Source organism: Onychostruthus taczanowskii, unplaced genomic scaffold, assembly GCF_017590055.1.
Source record: "Onychostruthus taczanowskii isolate IOZ18803 unplaced genomic scaffold, ASM1759005v1 scaffold5, whole genome shotgun sequence".
NCBI lineage: Eukaryota > Metazoa > Chordata > Aves > Passeriformes > Passeridae > Onychostruthus > Onychostruthus taczanowskii.
The window spans coordinates 15,227,474-15,246,321 of NW_024502568.1; the positions used below are offsets into that span (position 1 = coordinate 15,227,474).

At 42.0% G+C, this 18,848-nt stretch overlaps 2 protein-coding genes across 9 annotated transcripts in view; both read left to right on the forward strand.

Annotated features, from left to right (window-relative positions):
- Nucleotides 1–10,064, forward strand: part of TACC2 (transforming acidic coiled-coil containing protein 2) — a 130,179-nt gene extending 120,115 nt beyond the window's left edge. For all 8 annotated transcript variants that reach the window (XM_041415628.1, XM_041415632.1, XM_041415633.1 and 5 more), the window contains 5 exons: nt 1,857–1,900; nt 7,206–7,366; nt 7,702–7,808; nt 8,623–8,743; nt 9,505–10,064. In XM_041415628.1, coding sequence (XP_041271562.1) covers nt 1,857–1,900; nt 7,206–7,366; nt 7,702–7,808; nt 8,623–8,743; nt 9,505–9,570 — 499 coding nt within the window. In that variant the 3' untranslated portion in view covers nt 9,571–10,064. The remainder of the gene's footprint in view (nt 1–1,856; nt 1,901–7,205; nt 7,367–7,701; nt 7,809–8,622; nt 8,744–9,504) is intronic.
- A 574-nt stretch (nt 10,065–10,638) lies between these two features.
- LOC121341813 (CD59 glycoprotein-like) lies at nt 10,639–14,831 on the forward strand. Its single transcript, XM_041415658.1, has 3 exons — nt 10,639–10,714; nt 11,527–11,643; nt 12,627–14,831. The coding sequence occupies exons 1-3, from the start codon at nt 10,660–10,662 to the stop codon at nt 12,830–12,832; spliced, it is 378 nt and encodes a 125-aa protein (XP_041271592.1). The 5' UTR covers nt 10,639–10,659; the 3' UTR covers nt 12,833–14,831.
- The last annotated feature ends 4,017 nt before the right edge of the window (nt 14,832–18,848 follow it).

Genomic DNA, 18,848 nt, shown 5'->3' on the forward strand with positions numbered 1-18,848 from the left:
CTGAATTCATCTAAATTACCAGGAAAAGATCAGTTGGAGGAAATTCCACTCCAGAGAACAGAAGCCAGAATGAGAGGTTTAATAATGCAGTAGCTATCAAAGAGCTGAACCACAGTGGGCTGTACCATAATCCAAGAGTCTAACCAGAGGCAGGCAAGAAATACTTAATTATGGTTATTTGGAGGTCTGATTGATATGACTCTGTAAGGGGAGTCAAGCAGATGACCTCTGAGACCTTGGATTCTGGTGTTTGTATGCCTTAAAAATGTGCAGTTAGGGAAGAGTCTGAGTGTCTCAGCTAGCAACATTTAAGCCTATGTAATGTGTCAGCCTGGGGTTAAGATGTGCCCTTTCAAAGAGGGATGATGTGGCAGCATCCTTTGGTTCCCCAGCTGTAATGACCATTATTTAGGCTGCTGGACTGAAAGAGGCCTTTGACATGAATCTGGAGCAAATCCTTCCTGGGAAGTGCTGCAGTGTTGTAATGTTGTGTTCCTTACCCTGAGTACCCTGAGTCCTTGGCTTCCTCTTTTGGGATGATAAAACTTCCCCAAGGTGCCTTGTGTCACAAGGACATGACAAAGCTTTAAAATCCTCATTGCTTACAGCAGGCTTTTGAGGTAATCTTGCTTTGGACATTAAACCAAACCCTTCCTTTTAGGGCAAAATCCTCGCTGTTATCTTTGCTCTCCAAAGTGTCGTTTATGGTTGAAAGGAAAAATCCCAGTGCTGGGTTTGGAGCCCCTGCTCTCTGAGTGCTCTGCAGGACCAGGGCAGGGGAGATGCTGCTGACTTTAGGGCCAGGTGGCCATCTCAGGGCTCTGGGCTCTGTCTGTGATTCAGATTTGAGGCAGTTCTGGAGTTACTGTAGTAGTTTTCTGGGAGCTCTGTTTCTCCTTTGCTGACTTTTATTCCCATATCCTTTCTGTAACTTCACCAACTGCAGCAGAGCTCTGAAAATGGAGCAAGTGAAAGTGAGTTTCAAAAGAGGTGTATTCCAACTCCAGTGAGCTGTTTGGAATATCCACTTCAGATGAAGTGTGGGGTAATTTTGTTTTTTGTAGACGGTCCTGCGTGGCTCATGAATCAAAGCACAGATCAAGCTAGTCTCATTTCATTAGCTTTATTTGGCTCTGGGAAGGGATGGATCATCTTTCTAAATCACATTTAATCTGCTTATTTTGGCTAACCTCTCTTCAAGAAGGAAATTCAAAGCCTACCGTGAGTATACGAAATAAAACAGTCTTAAAAGTAGAATTTTGCCACCTCTGCTTCAAAAACAGATTTGGGAAATGGAACATGATGGATTTTGTGCTATATAGTTGAATATTTTGATCTTGCTCTTTTAAGTGGTAGTGAATCATTTAATCATGAGAAGATTAATTTAGATGATGAGATACATTTTGGATGATAGCCAACACTACTGTTAGGTTTACTTGCTACCAATTATAAGTTTACTTGAAGTTTATATTAAAAACAAACCAACACAAATTCGGAGAAGAGAGAAGAAAGTAATGGAAAAATCAGGCTCTTTGCAATTCTTGAGTTAGACCAGTGTGATTGTGTTTATAATCATGCCAGGTGATGTTGCAAAAACCAGAATCTGTTTCAAAGCAGTCTCTTCTTGCTCCCCTCACCTTTACTGATTTCCATGGAGAGTTAAACACCAGGTGCAGTGTTAAAATTGTCAGTTTTATTTGTTATTTGGGCAATAAAGAACATACAAAAGTGTGATGGGGTTCTGTATCTCTTAAAAGCACCACAGTTCAGTTTCTGTTAGTGTTACTTGCTACGTAAGCATGAGTAATGATGTTGTTTGCCAAATGTTTTTATTTTTTTGTTTTCCCCTCTTACAGAAAAATAGTTTCGGAATATGAGAAGACGATTGCTCAGATGATAGGTAGGTGTTCCTGCTGTGAAAGATGCTCCCTGGTTGAAATCTGTGGGCTTCATTTTGATGCTGGCTGCATCTGCTGATGCTCCAGGGAATTGTGAATGCATCTGAGGACACCAGAAAAGGAAAAGTCAGGGCCTCCTCTCACAGCCAGCAGCCCCAGGGCAGTTCAGGTAACACAGAAAGCTCAGGGCTTTCCCTTCTGCAGCACAGCAAACTGGCCCATAGGAAACAGGTTCAAATTCATGGGTTTCTCCAGGACTTTCAGTGACCTAAAAACCCCTTAGGCATCAGCTCACAGCTGTTTAAAGGCAGATACCAAAGTTAGCTCTTCACAACAACAGGGATTATCTGTGCTAAATGCATCGATCAGACCAAAACCAGATTAACTCCAATCCCAGCTGGGATCTTGCAAGTGCCCAATCCACCCCACCAGTTACTTACTGACACAGGAGTCTCCTTTCATGTCTAAATTGTGATAAGTTTTGCCTCTCAGTAATTAAAAAACACCTTTGCTAGCAGCATGTCCCACAGATAAAAACCTCTACCCTCAGTAGCACTTCAAACCCAAAGGTTGCAGGGTTCATGTGTTTCCTCAGCACGTGAGGTCTGGCCCCTGGGATGTGATTTTAAAGCCTCCTGTAAGATTTCTAAAGCTCTTTTTATTAGTCTGGCTATAGAAAGCACCAGTGGCTTGTGCTCCTTGTACTGCTTCAGCTCCAGCTGTTTCCCAGAAAGGCAAAAGGCTCAGTGGAATTTTGGGATCTCCAAGGCCAGAGTTGCTCAGAAGAGCACCAGTGTCTGGTGCTTTTGCTGCCTTCCTGGATTTCTTGGCCACTGGGAGACATCCCAACCTTCTTTCAAGTGAAGGGTAAAATGGACTTGAAAATACATTTTATGAGAATGACAACTATAATAAATAAGTCAATGAAATATATATGATAATGAATAATAAACACTAGCAATATGCCAGGCTTCATTCTCTCTGGTGTTATGCCTCCACTGCCTTTTGTATGTACAACTGAGCCAGTGTGCTGCCTTCTGACATGGTGTGTGTCATTGTCATCATGCAAGTGTTCAAGCAGGAGTGACCAGAGTATGCAAAGAACTTATTTCATTTTGGTTTACATACCCTGCTGTGGCTTCCACCCTGAACCTGGCCAGTCCTACAGACACACAAAGGACCTGTCCTTTTTTCCCCAAGCTATGCATACAGTTAACAACAGATAAATACAATTTCTATTTTTGAGAAACAGATTTTAAAAAACCAGATTTTGAGACTGCAGTGCAACAGTAAGATACAGAATAGGAATCCTGAGGCAGAGGCACAGCCTTGGTGTACATGGTACATTCCACCATTGCCACTTCCTCTTGTTGCAAAGAAATGAAGGTTCAATAAGTATTTGGTCATTGACTACAAGTAAATAGATCTTTAAACTTCAGATTCAGAGTATCAGAGCCTCTCAGCTGTTCTGTGGTGAGTTTTTAAGGGCTATAGCTATAAGTAATTTAATTTGCTGTCTGTTTGCAAAGGAACCGAACCAAGAACAGCAACACAGAGAACATCCTTTCTGTGTTAATTAGAGCAGTATGCAAATCCTACAGCATGGTAATACGTTAAATGTGAGGCTTCTCCCTGCATTTAATGTAACTTTTTTATCTAATTGTCCCACATTGTCATGCCATTTCTTGTAAATTGCTGTCCCTTCGGATTAAAGAATTCGCTCATCAGAATGCCAGTGTGAAGGAAAATGTGTGTTTGTTATTTGCATGTACTTCAGTGACCTGTTACCCCAGTGATGCCTCAGCGCTAAAGCAGAATATGCATCTTAACAAAAGAAATGCCTGTGCTGTTTCTGTTCATCATTTAACCCTTCTGAACTATTTATGCAGCCCCGTTAGAAGGGCACTGCACATAAACCAATTTCACCAATCCCTTTGATGAATATTCAGTGAGGTTGATAGGTCCTGCTGAGCTTTTTGTAAGCTGGTGTGTGCATCATGAATACTGAAAATATCTCATATTAACAATATATGGCTGCCTATGTTTGCTTCTAAAGGCACTGAAAAATGTGCATTGCAAACTGCAATTGCTTTTGATTCTAAGAGCTGTGGAAGGTTCAGTATTTGCTGTCATATATATATGGAACCCAAAATTACCCAGCTTAGTTGCTGTGATTACTTCATGCCACACTGTGCAAGCTGCCAGTGTGGAGATCCCTGTTTAGTGTCACTTGCTATATTTTTCTACTCGTGCTTTTATCTTTTTTTCCCTTTTTTGTCCTACACTTGCCTCAACCACTAACACATTTCAGTTTACTCTGAGGAGTGGGGGAGTGGAAAGACCAGGCTTTCCAGGCTGTGCTTTGTGCTTGCTGCCCATGTTTGCTCTGACAGCCAGGGAGCAGAGCCTGGGTGACCCCAGTGTTCCCTGCACCTTCCACACACCTGGCTCAAAGCCAAAATCCCCACCCCAATTCCTTTTCACTGACAGGTTGCTAATATTGGTTTGTTGGGTTTTTTTTGGGGGTTTTTTTCCTGTTAAAAATGTATCCTTATTTTTACATTTGAATACATGATGAATTTACATGATGAGATTTTTTATTTCTTTACCTTTGAATACATGATGAGATTCTCCTTGTGAAAAACAAACAGTTGTTATGCTTTGTGCATTACAGGTTGTTGCATTACTTATTTGCTGCTTTCCTAACAATTCCCGATTTTTCTATTTTGCTTCCGTTTTCGTTGCTTCTTGCTATTTGCTTGCAAAAACAAAACAGGCAAGCCTGGTAAGTAAAGCTTTTCACCAACTTTCACACCAGCATTTTGCATCTTTAGTTTCTTTTGCTTTTGTTCTCTGTTTGCTGCATTCCCATTAAGTCGTGTGAGTAGTAGTGAGCTGAGCCTGAAAGCGGATCTGCCTTGGTGCTGCTCTGGTTCTGTCAATTTGGATAGTGTTAGTCCTGAGCATACTGCTGTGATTGTTGGTGAGCCCTGGGCAGGGTGTGTTGCAGATGTGGAAGTCATTTAATTCAAATATTTTGATCACATAACCTCATAAACATATTTAGAATTAAGGATGTGTAGCCGCTTATCTAAGATTTGACTGGCAGACGATTACCAGCACATTTTATTGAAACTAAATCATAGTCTTAGAAAATAGAAGGTCCTTTCCAACCCAAACCATTCAGTGATTTTATGAAAATATCACATAAAACCCTAGTCCCCCTCAAGCCAAGTTTCTGCCTTTTCTTGTATTTAAGCACTTTGGTTTGGGAGCATCACTTGGACAGGCCTTGGAGCAGCCTGGTCTAGTGGGAGGTGTCCCTGCCCATGGCAGGGGGGTGGAATTTAATGAGCCTTAAGGTACCTTCCAACCCAAACCATTCTGTGATTCTGTAACTGTTGTCCCAGTTTCCCATGAGTTTAAATGGTGCTGGGGGTTGAGTGTTGGAGGAGCTGATCCAGCCGAGGAGAGAGGAGGGCCCATGAAGTGCTGGGAGGAAGAGGAGGAGCTCAGTATTTGTGAGGCAGTGTGATGTGAATTATTAACTTCCTGATCACCCTCGAAACAAGTAAGGAAGTGGCTAAAGTACCTCAGACAACAGTCTCACAAAAAGTAGGGATGTGATATTAAATACATTAATATATTTTGGATGAGGATGCAAATGGATCTCTTGCCCTGCCTGGAGCTGCAGTGACAGAAGTGTTGCCAGAGGACAGGATCCTGCCAGGAAAGGGTTTGGAATTATCTAGGCAGGGTGTAATCTCCAGCACCATTAAACAAATCCAGTGCTGGAACATAAGGAGACAACCTCTGAGCTTTAGAAAAAACAAAAGACAACAATTTTTTTTTGTTTTAATTGAGAGCACATTAATTTTGACATTGTAGAAGAATACAGGGTGTCTCTAAGAAAGCAAAACAGAAAAAAATGTTTATTTTTAATAAAGTGTTAAATATATCCAAGTGATGTTGTATTACACAGCTGGGCTTCTCTGCCATGTCAAAGGTGTTTGTTCACCAGTAAAATAAAGGTGTTAAAAGCAGCTCCTGAGAACCTTCATCTTCTGTGTCACACAGAGCAAAATAAGCTGTGGTCAGGCTCTGCCACTGTCAGGGGTGAGCAGAGGAGCCCTGGAGCTGATGCACAGCATGTCATCATCTCTGCTCTGGCCTTGGTCAGCCCAACAAAAATATGTATTTTTTGGATGGAATATGCAAAAGGAAGAGATTAATCTCAGTTTGGGAATTGACAGTATCAGCTTTGGCATTTTGGAGCTGACCAACACTATGAATAATTCAGATGAAATCTTCTATTCAAATAAAAAACCCAAACTTGTTTAGTTCTTTATGTTTCCAAATATAAAGGTCCAGATGAAAAGTTGTACATTGTGAAATGTCCCATGTTTTTTCCACAGGAGAACTTTTTACCTTATTTTAGTTTCTATCATAAACCAAGGAAAATGGTTATGTAAAACTGCTGTGTTTTGTGGGTGGATTTTCCTTTCAGTATCATTCAAAGTAGCCCTTAAAACATGGGCACAAGAATCATAGTTCAGGAGGTGAAGGAACAATGCAGCATTTTGGAAGACAATGCCAGACCTTTTCTTCCAGTGTTATGTGGATATTCCAACTTATTATGAGGTCAATTCCCTTGAAAATTCCTCCTCTGTATGGATTTGTATTCCTGTTATGTTCTTCCCACCACCCCTGGCTCAAATTTAACTGTACACAGGAGGAGCTTGGCAGATGTTTTTTGCAGTTTTTTTACACTTAGGAAGTCTGTCTACTGTTAGATTTCCTTTCTGCCACTTGCTCCAGCAATCCTGAGAGCTGGTAAAACACTGCTTTTCCAAGGGAAGAATTGCATTCCACTGAACAAAGTGCCTTGTTTGTGCAGGATTAGAAGGTGCCAGGAGATGACAGGCATTTATCAACAATGGCAAATAACTGGTGGCCAGTGCTAGGAATGTGCATAAATGTCCTTTCCTTCCCCTAGTGCATCTTCAGGGGAAATCCAGCACCTGCCTTTTCGTGGGAACAGCCGAGTTCAGAGTGAAGAAATCATCAGTACAGAGATACATTCACATTTTCCCCCAACATCAAAATATTTAAATATAACTGTATTTAGCAACTGTTTTCCAAAACAGGCTTGTGTCTTTATATAAATATGACTTTTCTGGGTCCTGTAAACTTACTAATACACAAGTAAGGCAGATTATAGTAGAAACTGTAGATAGTGAACTCAGTGGACTGACTCCTGTTACCCTTCTGAAAACCTCTCTCTTCTCTACTCCTCTCTTCTTCCAGAGGATGAACAAAGAGAGAAATCTGTCTCCCACCACACTGTTCAGCAGCTCATAGTGGAGAAGGAGCAAGCTCTGGCCGATCTGAACTCAGTGGAGAAATCCCTGGCCGATCTTTTCAGGAGATATGAGAAGATGAAGGAAGTCCTGGAAGGGTTTCGGAAGGTGAGTCACCTTAACATCTCCTTTAAAGAGCAGGGCTGAACAGATTCTGTGGACCAGAATGTGCTGTGCTGCTGAACAGAAGGTAGGACTTGTGTTTCCAGCTAATTCTGATGTTCTGCATGACAAATCATAGTCCTCAGGTGAAGGATTGCAGCCAGCTATCAAATGCAAACAGAAAAATTGTAAATCTCTTTGCATTGTGCAATATTCTCTTTCAGGGGGTGTCAGTGTTGGACTGCAGCCCTTCAAACAGCTGTGTGTGACTCCCACAAACAGGTGCCTGTCCTGCATTTTAGCCTCTTGGATTAAATTTGATGTCATCTTCTCTTTTTAAGAATGAAGAAGTGTTGAAGAAGTGCGCACAGGAATATTTGTCACGAGTGAAGAAGGAGGAGCAGAGGTATCAGGCACTCAAAATACATGCTGAGGAAAAACTGGACAGGTAATTGAGTCATGGATTCACAGAATGATTTGGGTTGGAAGGGATCTTAAAACCATCTTGTTCCACCCCCTGCCATGGGCAGGGACACCTTCCACTGGACCAGGTTGCTCCAAGCCCTGTCCAGCCTGGCCTTGGACACTTCCAGGGCTGGTGCATGGATTGTACACATTTTTTCAGGAGTTCATGCTGCAGAAGGCTTCCCATGGTTGGACCTCACATCCCAAACTGATCCTGCAGTATGCAAAGTGCAGGCTGCTCTGTGATGGAGGTTGGAAAGAACTGCAATAATGAGAATTTCTGCAACGTGCTGGTGTTTCTTCCAGCTCCTGACCATACAGAACACCTTAAATTTCTATATTTAGCTAATATCTTTACGTTTGTTTAATGTACTTTCATGGGAGAATCAAGAAAGAAGCCATTAGCCAGTTTCTTTTTTGTGATCTCCACGTAATGAGCAGTTAAGCCTTTCTAGGGATCATGTTCAGGACTCACAGTACAGTCCCCTGAACTGGAGATCAGGTTTGGAAACTGCCATAAAACACTTCTACCTGAGTCATATTTGTGGCTCCAGCAGAGGTGTCTGAGAGAAGCACAAAGGGAGCAACACAGACAGTAAGAAAAGACTCTGCAGCCCCTGCTGAGCAAGAGAGGGAGTTGTGAAAAGTGTTGGGGGACAAGTCCCACAACATACCCAAGATGTGCAGAAGGCAGCCCTGCCCTCTCCCTCCATTTGTTAAAGTGCTGTCCACCCTGGAGCACCCTCTGCCCTTTCCTGTGGAGAACCTGATGTGACCAAACCCTGTGTTTTTTGCAGAGCCAATGCTGAAATTGCACAAGTGAGAGGCAAAGCCCAGCAGGAGCAGGCAGCGTACCAGGCCAGCCTTCGGAAGGAGCAGCTTAAAGTGGATGCCTTGGAGAGAACACTGGAACAAAAGGTAAATAAATCAGGAGCCAAGCTCTGCCTGAGGATTGTCCTGCAGCTCACTGGCCTTGGGGACAACAGCACTCCCCAAATTTTAAGGCAAAACCCCCTGTGTGCACCAGCTGGACCCAGGTTTGATCTGAGCCCAAGGGTTTGGGGCTGGCTCAGCCTTGGGCAGAGCTCGGGGTGCACCTCTGCAGCCCAGGCCTTGGTTTGCTTCAGTTCTCAGGTTTTTCTCTCAGGTCCTGTTTCCCTTTTTAGTGCTAGCTGTAATTCCAGTGCTAATTCCAAAATGTCTGTAGGAAATGCCTATTTATATCTCTGTGTTCTCGTGCTCAGCCAAGGGAGCTTGCTTTGGCATAGAACAGCTCGTCCTTGCTTGCAGCTCTGCAAGGCAGGGTGAAAAATAATGAAAAAAAAAGTGAAAAGTGCAGCCTAGAAACAAATTTCCACTCTGTATTATTGTGGAGTGCTGGGAATGACTGCTATGAAGCTGTCTGCTTTGGTGCTAAATTTGATATATTTAAACTGGAGGAGCTGTATCTGGAAGAAAGGAAGCATTTGTTTGAGTGCATGTAGCTGTACTATGAATATGAACACTTGGTTTTTCTATATATGCACATATATCTATATGTATAGATCTCCTGTTCTCAGCATTGGAGAAAATTTAATTTTCCCACACCTCTCCTACTAGTTAAATAATATTAAAATTTTAAAAAACCCTCATCTTAATGCAACAATCCTCTTCATAATACTTCTTATTTTATTTTCCAGAATAAAGAAATAGAAGAATTAACAAAGATTTGTGATGAACTGATTGCCAAAATGGGGAAAAGCTAACTTTGAACCAAATTTCTGGACTTCAATATTGAGTGCAATATGACCATTGGCACACTGATGTCCATACATTTATGTGGACAGGTTATATTTTCACTTTTTCGTATGCACTACTGTATTTTCTTTCTAAATAAAGTTGATTTAATTGTATGCAGTACTAAGATGACTATCAGAATTTCTTGCTATTGTTTGCATTTTCATAGTATAATTCATAGCAAGTTGATCTCAAAGTTCCTGTATCAGGGAGATTGTCAAGTTCTCTAAGAAAATACAAATTGCTGATCCTAGCCTTCCCTTTGTACATGAGTTCCCATGTTGGATGTCTTTTGGATTTAATATAAACATGTATTACTTGCATGGGGACTCTTGCCTTAAGGAATGTAAACTTTATCTGCATTTGCTGATTTGTAAAATAAAATCTAAAAAAAAAAAAAAAAAGGAAAATGCATGTCACAAATGAAATTCTCTATTGTAAATAAATTTTTTCGTTGAAAGTTGAAGATAAGTATGGCTCTCTTTTGTGTCCTTCACTGGCTTATTTCAGCACCAGATGCTCTTGGGAATTAATTCCTCCACAGAGCACTTCATGGGTCACTGCTTGGAACACTTTGTGGGTCACAAGAGTCTGCTGCTTATGTGCACATATCTAGGTCTATATCTTAATGTCTCTCTAAATATATATATGTGTGTCTATGTGTTGGATTTGGACCACTCAAGTCTCAAGCATAGGCTTAATCCTCCAAAATATTTAATGCTCTGACCCTGATCCAGCAAATCCCATGGGCAAATGTAATGAGGCTGCTGGAGGAGTCAGAGGCTGGGGCATGTGGTGGCAGGATGGTTTTTAAGCATGTCTGGCACTGAAAGGTGAATAATTTCCTGCTCCTGGAAGAATTTGCCTGCAGGGCTGGTGGAGATGAGGTTGGTGTGATCAGAGGTGCAGCCAGAATAAGCTGCATAAGTAGCACTCTTGAACACCTCTTTATCCTGTAAGTTATCCTCTGCACAGGATTAGGGATGGAGGAGAAGCATTAAGGCTCTAATAGCAAACAAACTGCTTTCTTTGCCTAATGGTGCATCTCTTGGATCTCCATGATGTGGACAGTCTTCAGCCTGGTTCTTATCAGCTCCCTTTTTGTCCTCAAAAGTAAGTCAGCTCCTTTTTCTTTCCTTTTTTTACTTCATTTGCATTTCCTACCTCAGGCATGGCTGAGCCTCTTTGCTGTTCTGGGCTCCTCTGCTGGGTTGGGTTGGTTTCAGGTCATTTTGAGTGTGTGGTTAACAGCACAGAGCTGCACCTCTGTAAAGTTAAATGTGTGTCCTAACAGATTCAAATGTCCCCACTGATAGCAAGGGTGGGATTTCTGCTCTGCAAGCTTCAAGTGTGGTGTTTGAAATATCTTTCAAATTCATGCTTGCCTTCCTTTGAAAATACCGTGTAGTCTGTGGCAAGGAAAAGAAAGAGGATTGAGGTATGGTTGTGGTGTTTAAACAAGAGCAAAACTCAAGATACACTGTTGTGCTTTCCAGCTGAATTGATGCTTCAGGAGAAGAGGAAAATTGGATCACTGTAAGATTTAATGTGTATACAGTGTGCTTTTTCATGATACTGTGGACCAAAGATCATGATTGGGGGGGGGAAATATCATGATGGGGGCTCTGCTCTGAAAACATTACAAGAAGATATGGATGCAGTTACAGAACATCAAATGTTTCTTGTATTATTTTAATTGCAGATTATAACAACTAAATAATCTGTGGTTGATTTTTTATTATTATTTATTTTATTAGTATCTGACCCATTTTTAAAAAGGAAACGTTAATAAGATTTACAGACTCTGCGGATTTTCCAAAGCTTTTTTTTTCATTTTTTTTCTGTGTGCTCGAAACCATACTGGAAAGATTGATACTTTAAATGCTTCTTGTAAATTCTAAGTGGTCTCTTCTCCCTCCACCCAGGTGAAGCACTGCAGTGTTACACCTGTGTAGGCTCTAGTGATGACGACTGCAACAGACAAGGAAGTCAGCAGTGCCCAGGCCTTGCAGATGCCTGTGCAGTCATTAGAGGACAAGCAAGTAAGTGTCACAAATGTGTCAGACTTACTGCATTTGTCATAAAAGAGAGAAATAATCAGTGTTGGAAAGAGAAGAATGCGTAGTAAGTTAAGGAGAAAACCAAAAGTAAATATCTCCTCTCAAAATAAACCCCATTAATAAATCTCAATCCTAGTTTTGTTGGCACAAAATCCCACTGGGAATGATTTGTCAGTGGGCCACAATGAGCTGCACCAGGGAAACCTGGAAAGAAGCATTTTAAGCATTGCCCACTTTTTGCTTAAGTGACTTAGCTGGAAATTAGGGTGGAAGAGATGCTAATGAGCCCCTGCACTTGGGCACATCTGAAGGTATTTAATCTGCACCAGTTGCCTCCAAGATTAAAAATCAGAGTTATTTAAGTGGGAGCTGTTGGTGTGCTGCCCTGTTGTGGCTGTACTCATTTTCTTGTGAGGAGCAGCCAAAGCTGAGGTTGTTGCTCAGTGCTGGGTGGTCAGGCTGGTGCTGGGGGTGCAGGTGGCCATTTGCAGCCCTTCTGGGCTCACTTCACCAAATGTTATTGTTAGGTTGGACGTGACATATACACACGTGATTAGGGTTTAAGAAGAAAAAAGTTTTAATTTAGTGTGTTTTTTAGTTTATATACTCTTAAAAAAGTGTGATTTAGTTATTAACTACATTATATTATATATAATAGTTATGTATTTTTTAATTTGTTTTTTTATGCTGATGTCTGTCTTTTTCTTTGCTGTGGATATATTTGAAAATCATTAATTGTTATTTTTTACTAATTTAGTTTTGCTTGTAGGCTAGCTGTTAAGCCTTTTTATATTTCTTTTTTTTTGTGTTTGAGTGACAAACACCATTGACAAGGATTTTTGCAGGGCTTGGTGCAGAAATCCGAGCAGATAAGGCAGACACAGAGTAACAACTATGACTATTAATAAAATTAACTAAATAAATTTAAATAAATTAAAGTTCATTACTTGCTGGCTCCGTTCCAGGTGGCATCATGAAGTCCTGCTCGTTCAGGTCCTTCTGCGAGCGGGCGAGGCGCGAGGGATCGCGGGCGCCGGGGGTGAGCGTCCACTGCTGCTACTCCAACAACTGCAACGCCAGGAGCCCGGCTCCCAGGGTCGCCAGCTCCAGCAGCTGCTTCTCCCTCCTCATCCTCACTCTGCTCTGGCACCCCTTGTTGAAGCTGACATGAGGGGGGAAAAAGAAGAAGAAGAAAAAAAAGAGTCTCCTGAAGCAACAACTCTGCCTTCTTAGCAAGGGATGATAACATTTCCTAATCACGTTGCTCCATGTACCATTTATCTCACTAGGCAAAAAAGCTGTAGGAAGACCTGACAGATGTTTAGATAAAAATTGTTTCATCTGCTAAATAGGTCTTGATGTCTGTGTAAGAAACGCTGCCCTGTTGCTTATCCTGAGGGATTTGTTCTGTGAATACACCGCATTTTCCTGCAATTTGGATAAGGAGAAATCTTTGCTGCAGGTAACCTGGTAGTAAGGTAAAGGGCAAATGTCTGCCAAATGCTTTTTACTGTTGGCAGATATTCAAAAGCAAGCTAAAATTTTCGAGCACAAAGTGACTGATAATTCTAGCAAGCAAGTTAATCTTTCAGAGCTTATTGGTGTACTGGACAAAAGGAAACTTGAAATACAGATGATTTAGTATTAAGACAAACTGGTAAGAGAAGGTCATTAAGAGAATAATGCATGGATATTCTGTTGTATATGATATGTTCCTGGCAGGGGGGCTGGATGGTCTTTAAGGTCCCTTCCAACCCAAACCATTCAATGGTTCTATGCTTGTGTGTATTTCCTTGGGAAAAAAACACCTTCCAGTCTTCTCTTTTCTGATCCTTTGAGAATTTTACCACAGCGTCAGAAGAAGAAGAAAAGAGAGTTTGGAAGTTGTTTTTGAACTGGTACTCCATCCAAAGATTAGCTCAATCTATCTCCCCTGCTGGTTTTAAAAGCAAGTGATTAATCCCTGTTTTGTAGGCAAATTATAACTTGAGTTTATAATTCTTGAGGTTTCAGTTATGTAAATAATTCTCTACTGCCCTAAACTGCAGTCTTTGAGAGTAAGAGTGTATATATCTATACAGGTTTGCCCTTGAGTGATGTGATGGAGTTGAGGTGGTTTATGTATTCTTTTCATTTTGCAAAGTGAATGAAATTACTTGGAGGTCTTTAGAGTTGTAAAGAGGGACTAAATCAATATTTTTAATAAACCCATTCATTGTAGTTTTACCAAGTAAATGATCCAGAAGTGGCCACACAGTAAAAGGCACTGTGCATCACTACCTCCTTTGATCCAAAACTCAGAGCACCAGGAAAGCAGATGAGGGGAAATTGTAGATTTTAATGTCCAGCTGTGATAATCTGGTCCAACCCCTGGCACACAACATGCACAGGAATGCCTGAAAGTCCAGCTGGTGTAACTGAAGTAGAGGTGGACTTTCCAGTTCAAGTTTTAGTTGCCTAGTAGGAAAAAGTATAGATACCACATTTATCGAACTCACAAAATATGTGGCAAAGTAGTTTTTCCCCTAGCTTTGTGTTGTGACTTTTTTTCCAGTATAATTCTTTGAAAAATCAGTTCTGGGCAGTGTGTAGTAGAATTCTTCACATTGACCAAAATTTTATTCAGGTTGCAAACTCTAGAGCTGCTGCAAGGTCAATGAGTGAGCCCTCCCTGCAGAGTGCAACCCTTGTAGCTGTCACAGGGGCCGAGCTGTCTCCTTGTTTTACTGTGCTCTTTCCCCAGTGTGGATCCTTCCATCATCTCATGTAGGTTGTTGCTTCAGACTGACTGGATTCTCCTGGAGTTTTGTTCAGGTGGGCTCAGACAAGGCAGTGCGGTCTGTTTTTAGTCTCTAGGCACCACTCTGATAAAGCTGTTGAATATAAAGATTGCAACAATGCAGCAGATCTTGGCTGAGAATGTTAATTTGGACTCCAGTCTCTCATCTGTATAAAAATCACTTAAATCGGTGTATTTTTCATTTCATTCTCAGCTTGAAGCAGTTCCTTCAATCTCTTCTGCTACAGGAAGCAGGTATTGATTGTATCTTTATCTTCGTATGGTTCTGTAATGATAAATCTGCATTGAATGTAATCTCTGTATGTGCTCAGTGCATTTCCTTAATGAGAAAATAAATTACATGCAATGGCTGACATTGTCTCTTGGTAAACACAACTGCTTCTTTTAATTGGGATTTCCAGCTGCATCTGGTGCTCTATTTTCCTGCAGGAATCCTGTTGGGCTTTGTTGTTTTGTTGTTTTGGTTTTTTTTTTAAATGTGGAATATATTTCTTAAATCTGTTGGATAAAATAGTGGATGTTGGTAGCATTCTTGCTGCTGTATTTCCATGGTAAAATAAGAAGGTAAATCTCTATCCTCTTGACAAACACCATCTGTCATTCCTGACGGCAGCCAGGACTGGGATCTTCAGGCAGCTCCCGCCGCCTCCCTCCAGTCCTGGCTCCCAGCTCATCACAGGCCCTGCTTTGCTTTTTACAGCAAAAAAAGAGACAAAAGAGACATTTTCGCTGCCCAGTTATGACCCTGAAGTGCGCCTGCATGTGGATATTTAGGAGGGATGAACCACTTTTGTGGATTGGTGTTTTCAGAGCGGTTTTGTGATGGTTCTTGGCATAAAGTCCTGGCTCCCAGCTCTTCACAGGCCCTGATTTGCTTTTTACAGCAAAAAAAAAAAGACATTTTCGCTGCCCAGTCATGACCCTGAAGTGTGCCTGCATGTGGATATCTAGGAGGGATGAACCACTTTTGTGGATTGGTGTTTTCAGAGCGGTTTTGTGATGGTTCTTGGCATAAGCGTTGACAGGAAGACAAGCACGGAGAAACAAAAACAAAATAGAAGGAATATTTTTTAAACTGGAATATTTTTTAATTTTCTGCATTGAAATGCAGAAAATATTTTAGTGGTTTTGTTGCCATGTCTGTGCAGAGCTATTCCCAGTCACAGGTGCAATAGGAAGTTGGTTGTTCTGAGGTTAATTCCTGCTGCAGCCACAGGCTCCTCATCCTTTAATGTCAGCAGCAGAGAGGCTGATGCTGAAATGCTTTCTGCTGCAACTCAGAATGACAGGACTTCTTTTTCATCTCTTGTATCAGCTGGATTTATATAATGGGTAAGTGCTGGGTCTGAGTGTAACTCTGCCCTCTCACCTCCAGGAAGGATCTCCAAAAAGATTCATTTCTAAATGAGAGAAAATCTCAGTTGTACCTACAGCCCCAAATCATAACTTCCATTATTTATTTCTATCCTCTTGGTTTTGGCTGTACAAACAGAGCCTTTATTTTATTCTCCTTTAAAATAAAGGACAAAAGGATAAAAAGCTTTTATCCTTTATTTTCCTGTCTTGTCAAGGGCAGCCAGAGCCTCTGGGACTTCTCAGGAGGGCACAGCCGAGCAGAGTGCCTTGAGCTCTCTGTGAGAATTTGCCATTTAATTTGTGTCAGTGTTCATCCACACCTGGCTTTTCCACAGTGAGTACAAGGTACCAAGTTGTCCCTTGTTCTTGGTGAGGAATAAGCAATTCTTGTGGCCTTGAAAATCTAGACCAGACAAGATCAGCTCAATGCTGGCTGTGCAATTTAATGAAAGTTTCAAGTACGTCTTGGTGTCACAAACCACAGTTTATTTTTTAACCGTTTTTCCTCATGTGAAATTTTAGTCATGCATTTCTGTGCTGTAGGGATTAAACAAAAAACATCCTTGCAGCCTGTGTTACCATGTCTCTGTGTGCAAAGAAAGCCCAGCTGTGACAGATTTCCTTGTGAGCATCACTCCGAAGGGTCTCAACCTTTCTGGACCTACAGATGTTCAGGACACAGCCCAGAGCTGCTGGCTCTGGTTGGTAACATGCCCTTGGGGAGGAGTTTCATGCTTCTGAAATCAGAATTCCTGAGTGCAATTCCTGGAGCCCAGGATAAACATACACTCCCTCTTATCACCCACAGCCAGCAGTGCAGGGAGTATTTTAAATTGGTGAATTTGTGGCATGCTCAGAGCATTTGTGGCATATTTACTCAAAACAGAGTGGGGGAAAATGATAACAATGTTAATCCCATAAAGAGTGTAGTGAGAAGTTCACAGTGTTGGTGGCGTAGGTACAGGTGAACATCTGAGAAAAAAACCCCACAAGTGAAAAGCAGTGTGGGATTGAGTTTGGAAAAACCACAGAAGCAGCTCGTGCTTGGCAGGGTGGCTTCATGGAAAGTAGGTCTTGTCAAAAACATCTCATTTGAGGTTAGGGGTTTTTGCTGATAAAGGCAAATACATGGTTTTTTTGCAACACATTTCATATAAAATCACAGTGATACACAGACTGAGAGTTCAAGAGCCAGGAGAGTGAAAGACTGCAAAAACAAGTTTCTCAGTGGAAAATCTTGCAAGTGGTGTCTTGAGAGAGGCGAGCTCCCATCATCTCTGCCGGTGCCATGAGGAGTGTGACAAAAAGAAGGAGCTGTCAAAGCTCTGACATGTCTGCATGGAGATATTCCTGCATGTTGCCATAGGGATGGGTTTCCAAGGGAGACAGGTGATGCACTTTTCTGGAACAAAACTGAAGCAGAGGAATGAGAGTGGGAGGATGGGGCTGAGCATTTTATCACAGAATCACAGAAGGGTTTGGGCTGGAAGGGACCTTAAATCCCATCCAGTGCCACCCCTGCCATGGCAGGGACACCTTCCACTGTCCCAGGTGCTCCAAGCCCATCCAACCTGGCCTTGGACATTACAGGAATCCAGGGGCAGCCACAGCTGCTCTGGGCACCCTGTGCCAGGGCCTGCCCATCTTCACAGGAAACAATTCCTTCCCAAATTCCCATCTAACCCTGCCCTCTTTTTTAGCCACCACCCCTCCTTTCTTCCACGCTTAGCACTAGTAATCCCTTAAGGAGTGCTCTTTTCCTTAAATTCCATCTTGTATAGCAGCCTGACTTAGCCCCACAGGCAATACTTCTCTTAAAACCCTTTTAGCTGCAAGCCCAAAAGACTTGCAAGTATGAGATAATGTTTGACAGGTGAAGAGGAATTTCTCTCTTGAAGCTGTTTCCCTTCTCTCAGGACTTCCTGCCTTTCATCCTGACCAAAATAGTTTTAATTTGTTCCTTTAAATGCTCAAGGGGAGAAGGTATTTGAACACTGGCAGAGACTCAGCCAAAAAATTGAGACTGGTGTCCAAATCACTGATTGCTACTGCCTTCACTGGAGACATTCAATGTGATGTTTTAATGTCAGTCATTCTCAGTTTCTGATTTTCAGTGAAAAAAAATCAGTGTCTGTAGATCTGGAGCTCAGAGGGATTGGCTGCTCTCTCTTCAGCCAGGTCAAAGCCTGATTTTCCCTAATGAAACTTGATTTGTGGATTTGCTTCTGTGCTCTCCCAACCTAAAGAGAGCTTTTGCAACATATCCTTAAGATCCTGAGGATGTTCATCTCCTTTTAGCAACTTTTCTTTAACCCCTTTTACAATTTTTGGAGGGCTTTCCAATGCAAGTAAAATCTCCACAAGTGTGCAGTTATTAAATTCAAGATCTCATCCTTATGTGTCACTGGAATGACATTTCTAATAGGAGGAAAATCTCAGAGTTTCCTCCTCACACTCTGCTGATTACCAGGGTAAGTTTTGCTCTAATTTTACTTGATGTGAGCATTTGAAGTTCCAATGGCCAGAGCTCATATAATGCAGCTCCAGAGCAAAGTTCCTGCCCCGCTGGTGCCCAGCAGGAGCTGAGTGCAGCACAGGATCCATCCAAACCACAGCTGGGGCTGCAGAGCTGGGGTCAGACACACTTTTGGAGCAATCTGCAGTCACAGGAGGGAATGAGCACCCTGCAGTGTCCAGTGCCCTCAGTGATTCCTGAGCCTCCCTGCTGATGCACTGCATCCCTGAGAGCTGGGTGTGGGTGGGCAGAGCAGCAAGGAACGAGCTCTGCCCTCATCTTTAGTCCTCAAGTGTTAAGTTTCACTTTTTTGGAGCTGTCTTTTTGCACTGTACCATGAACAGTGCTCATGAGTACTTGGCAGTCTCCATCAGTTGTTTCCACATTCTCCCAGCCAGCTCTGACTCCTCGTTTTGGATAAACACGTCTGGTTTTGTTAAATATTCTGTTTCAGTGATTAGTACTCTGGAAAGAGCAAATCAGTTACTGAGATGAAGCAAATCCACGAGTGGGGCA

What these genes read in the sequence shown, in the direction of transcription:
- LOC121341813 (XM_041415658.1), top strand. Translation starts at nt 10,660, where the DNA reads ATGATGTGGACAGTCTTCAGCCTGGTTCTTATCAGCTCCCTTTTTGTC. An exon ending in CTCCCTTTTTGTCCTCAAAA is followed by an intron (nt 10,715 to 11,526) that starts GTAAGTCAGCTC and finishes CCCTCCACCCAG; the next exon opens with GTGAAGCACTGCAGTGTTAC. An exon ending in AGTCATTAGAGGACAAGCAA is followed by an intron (nt 11,644 to 12,626) that starts GTAAGTGTCACA and finishes GCTCCGTTCCAG; the next exon opens with GTGGCATCATGAAGTCCTGC.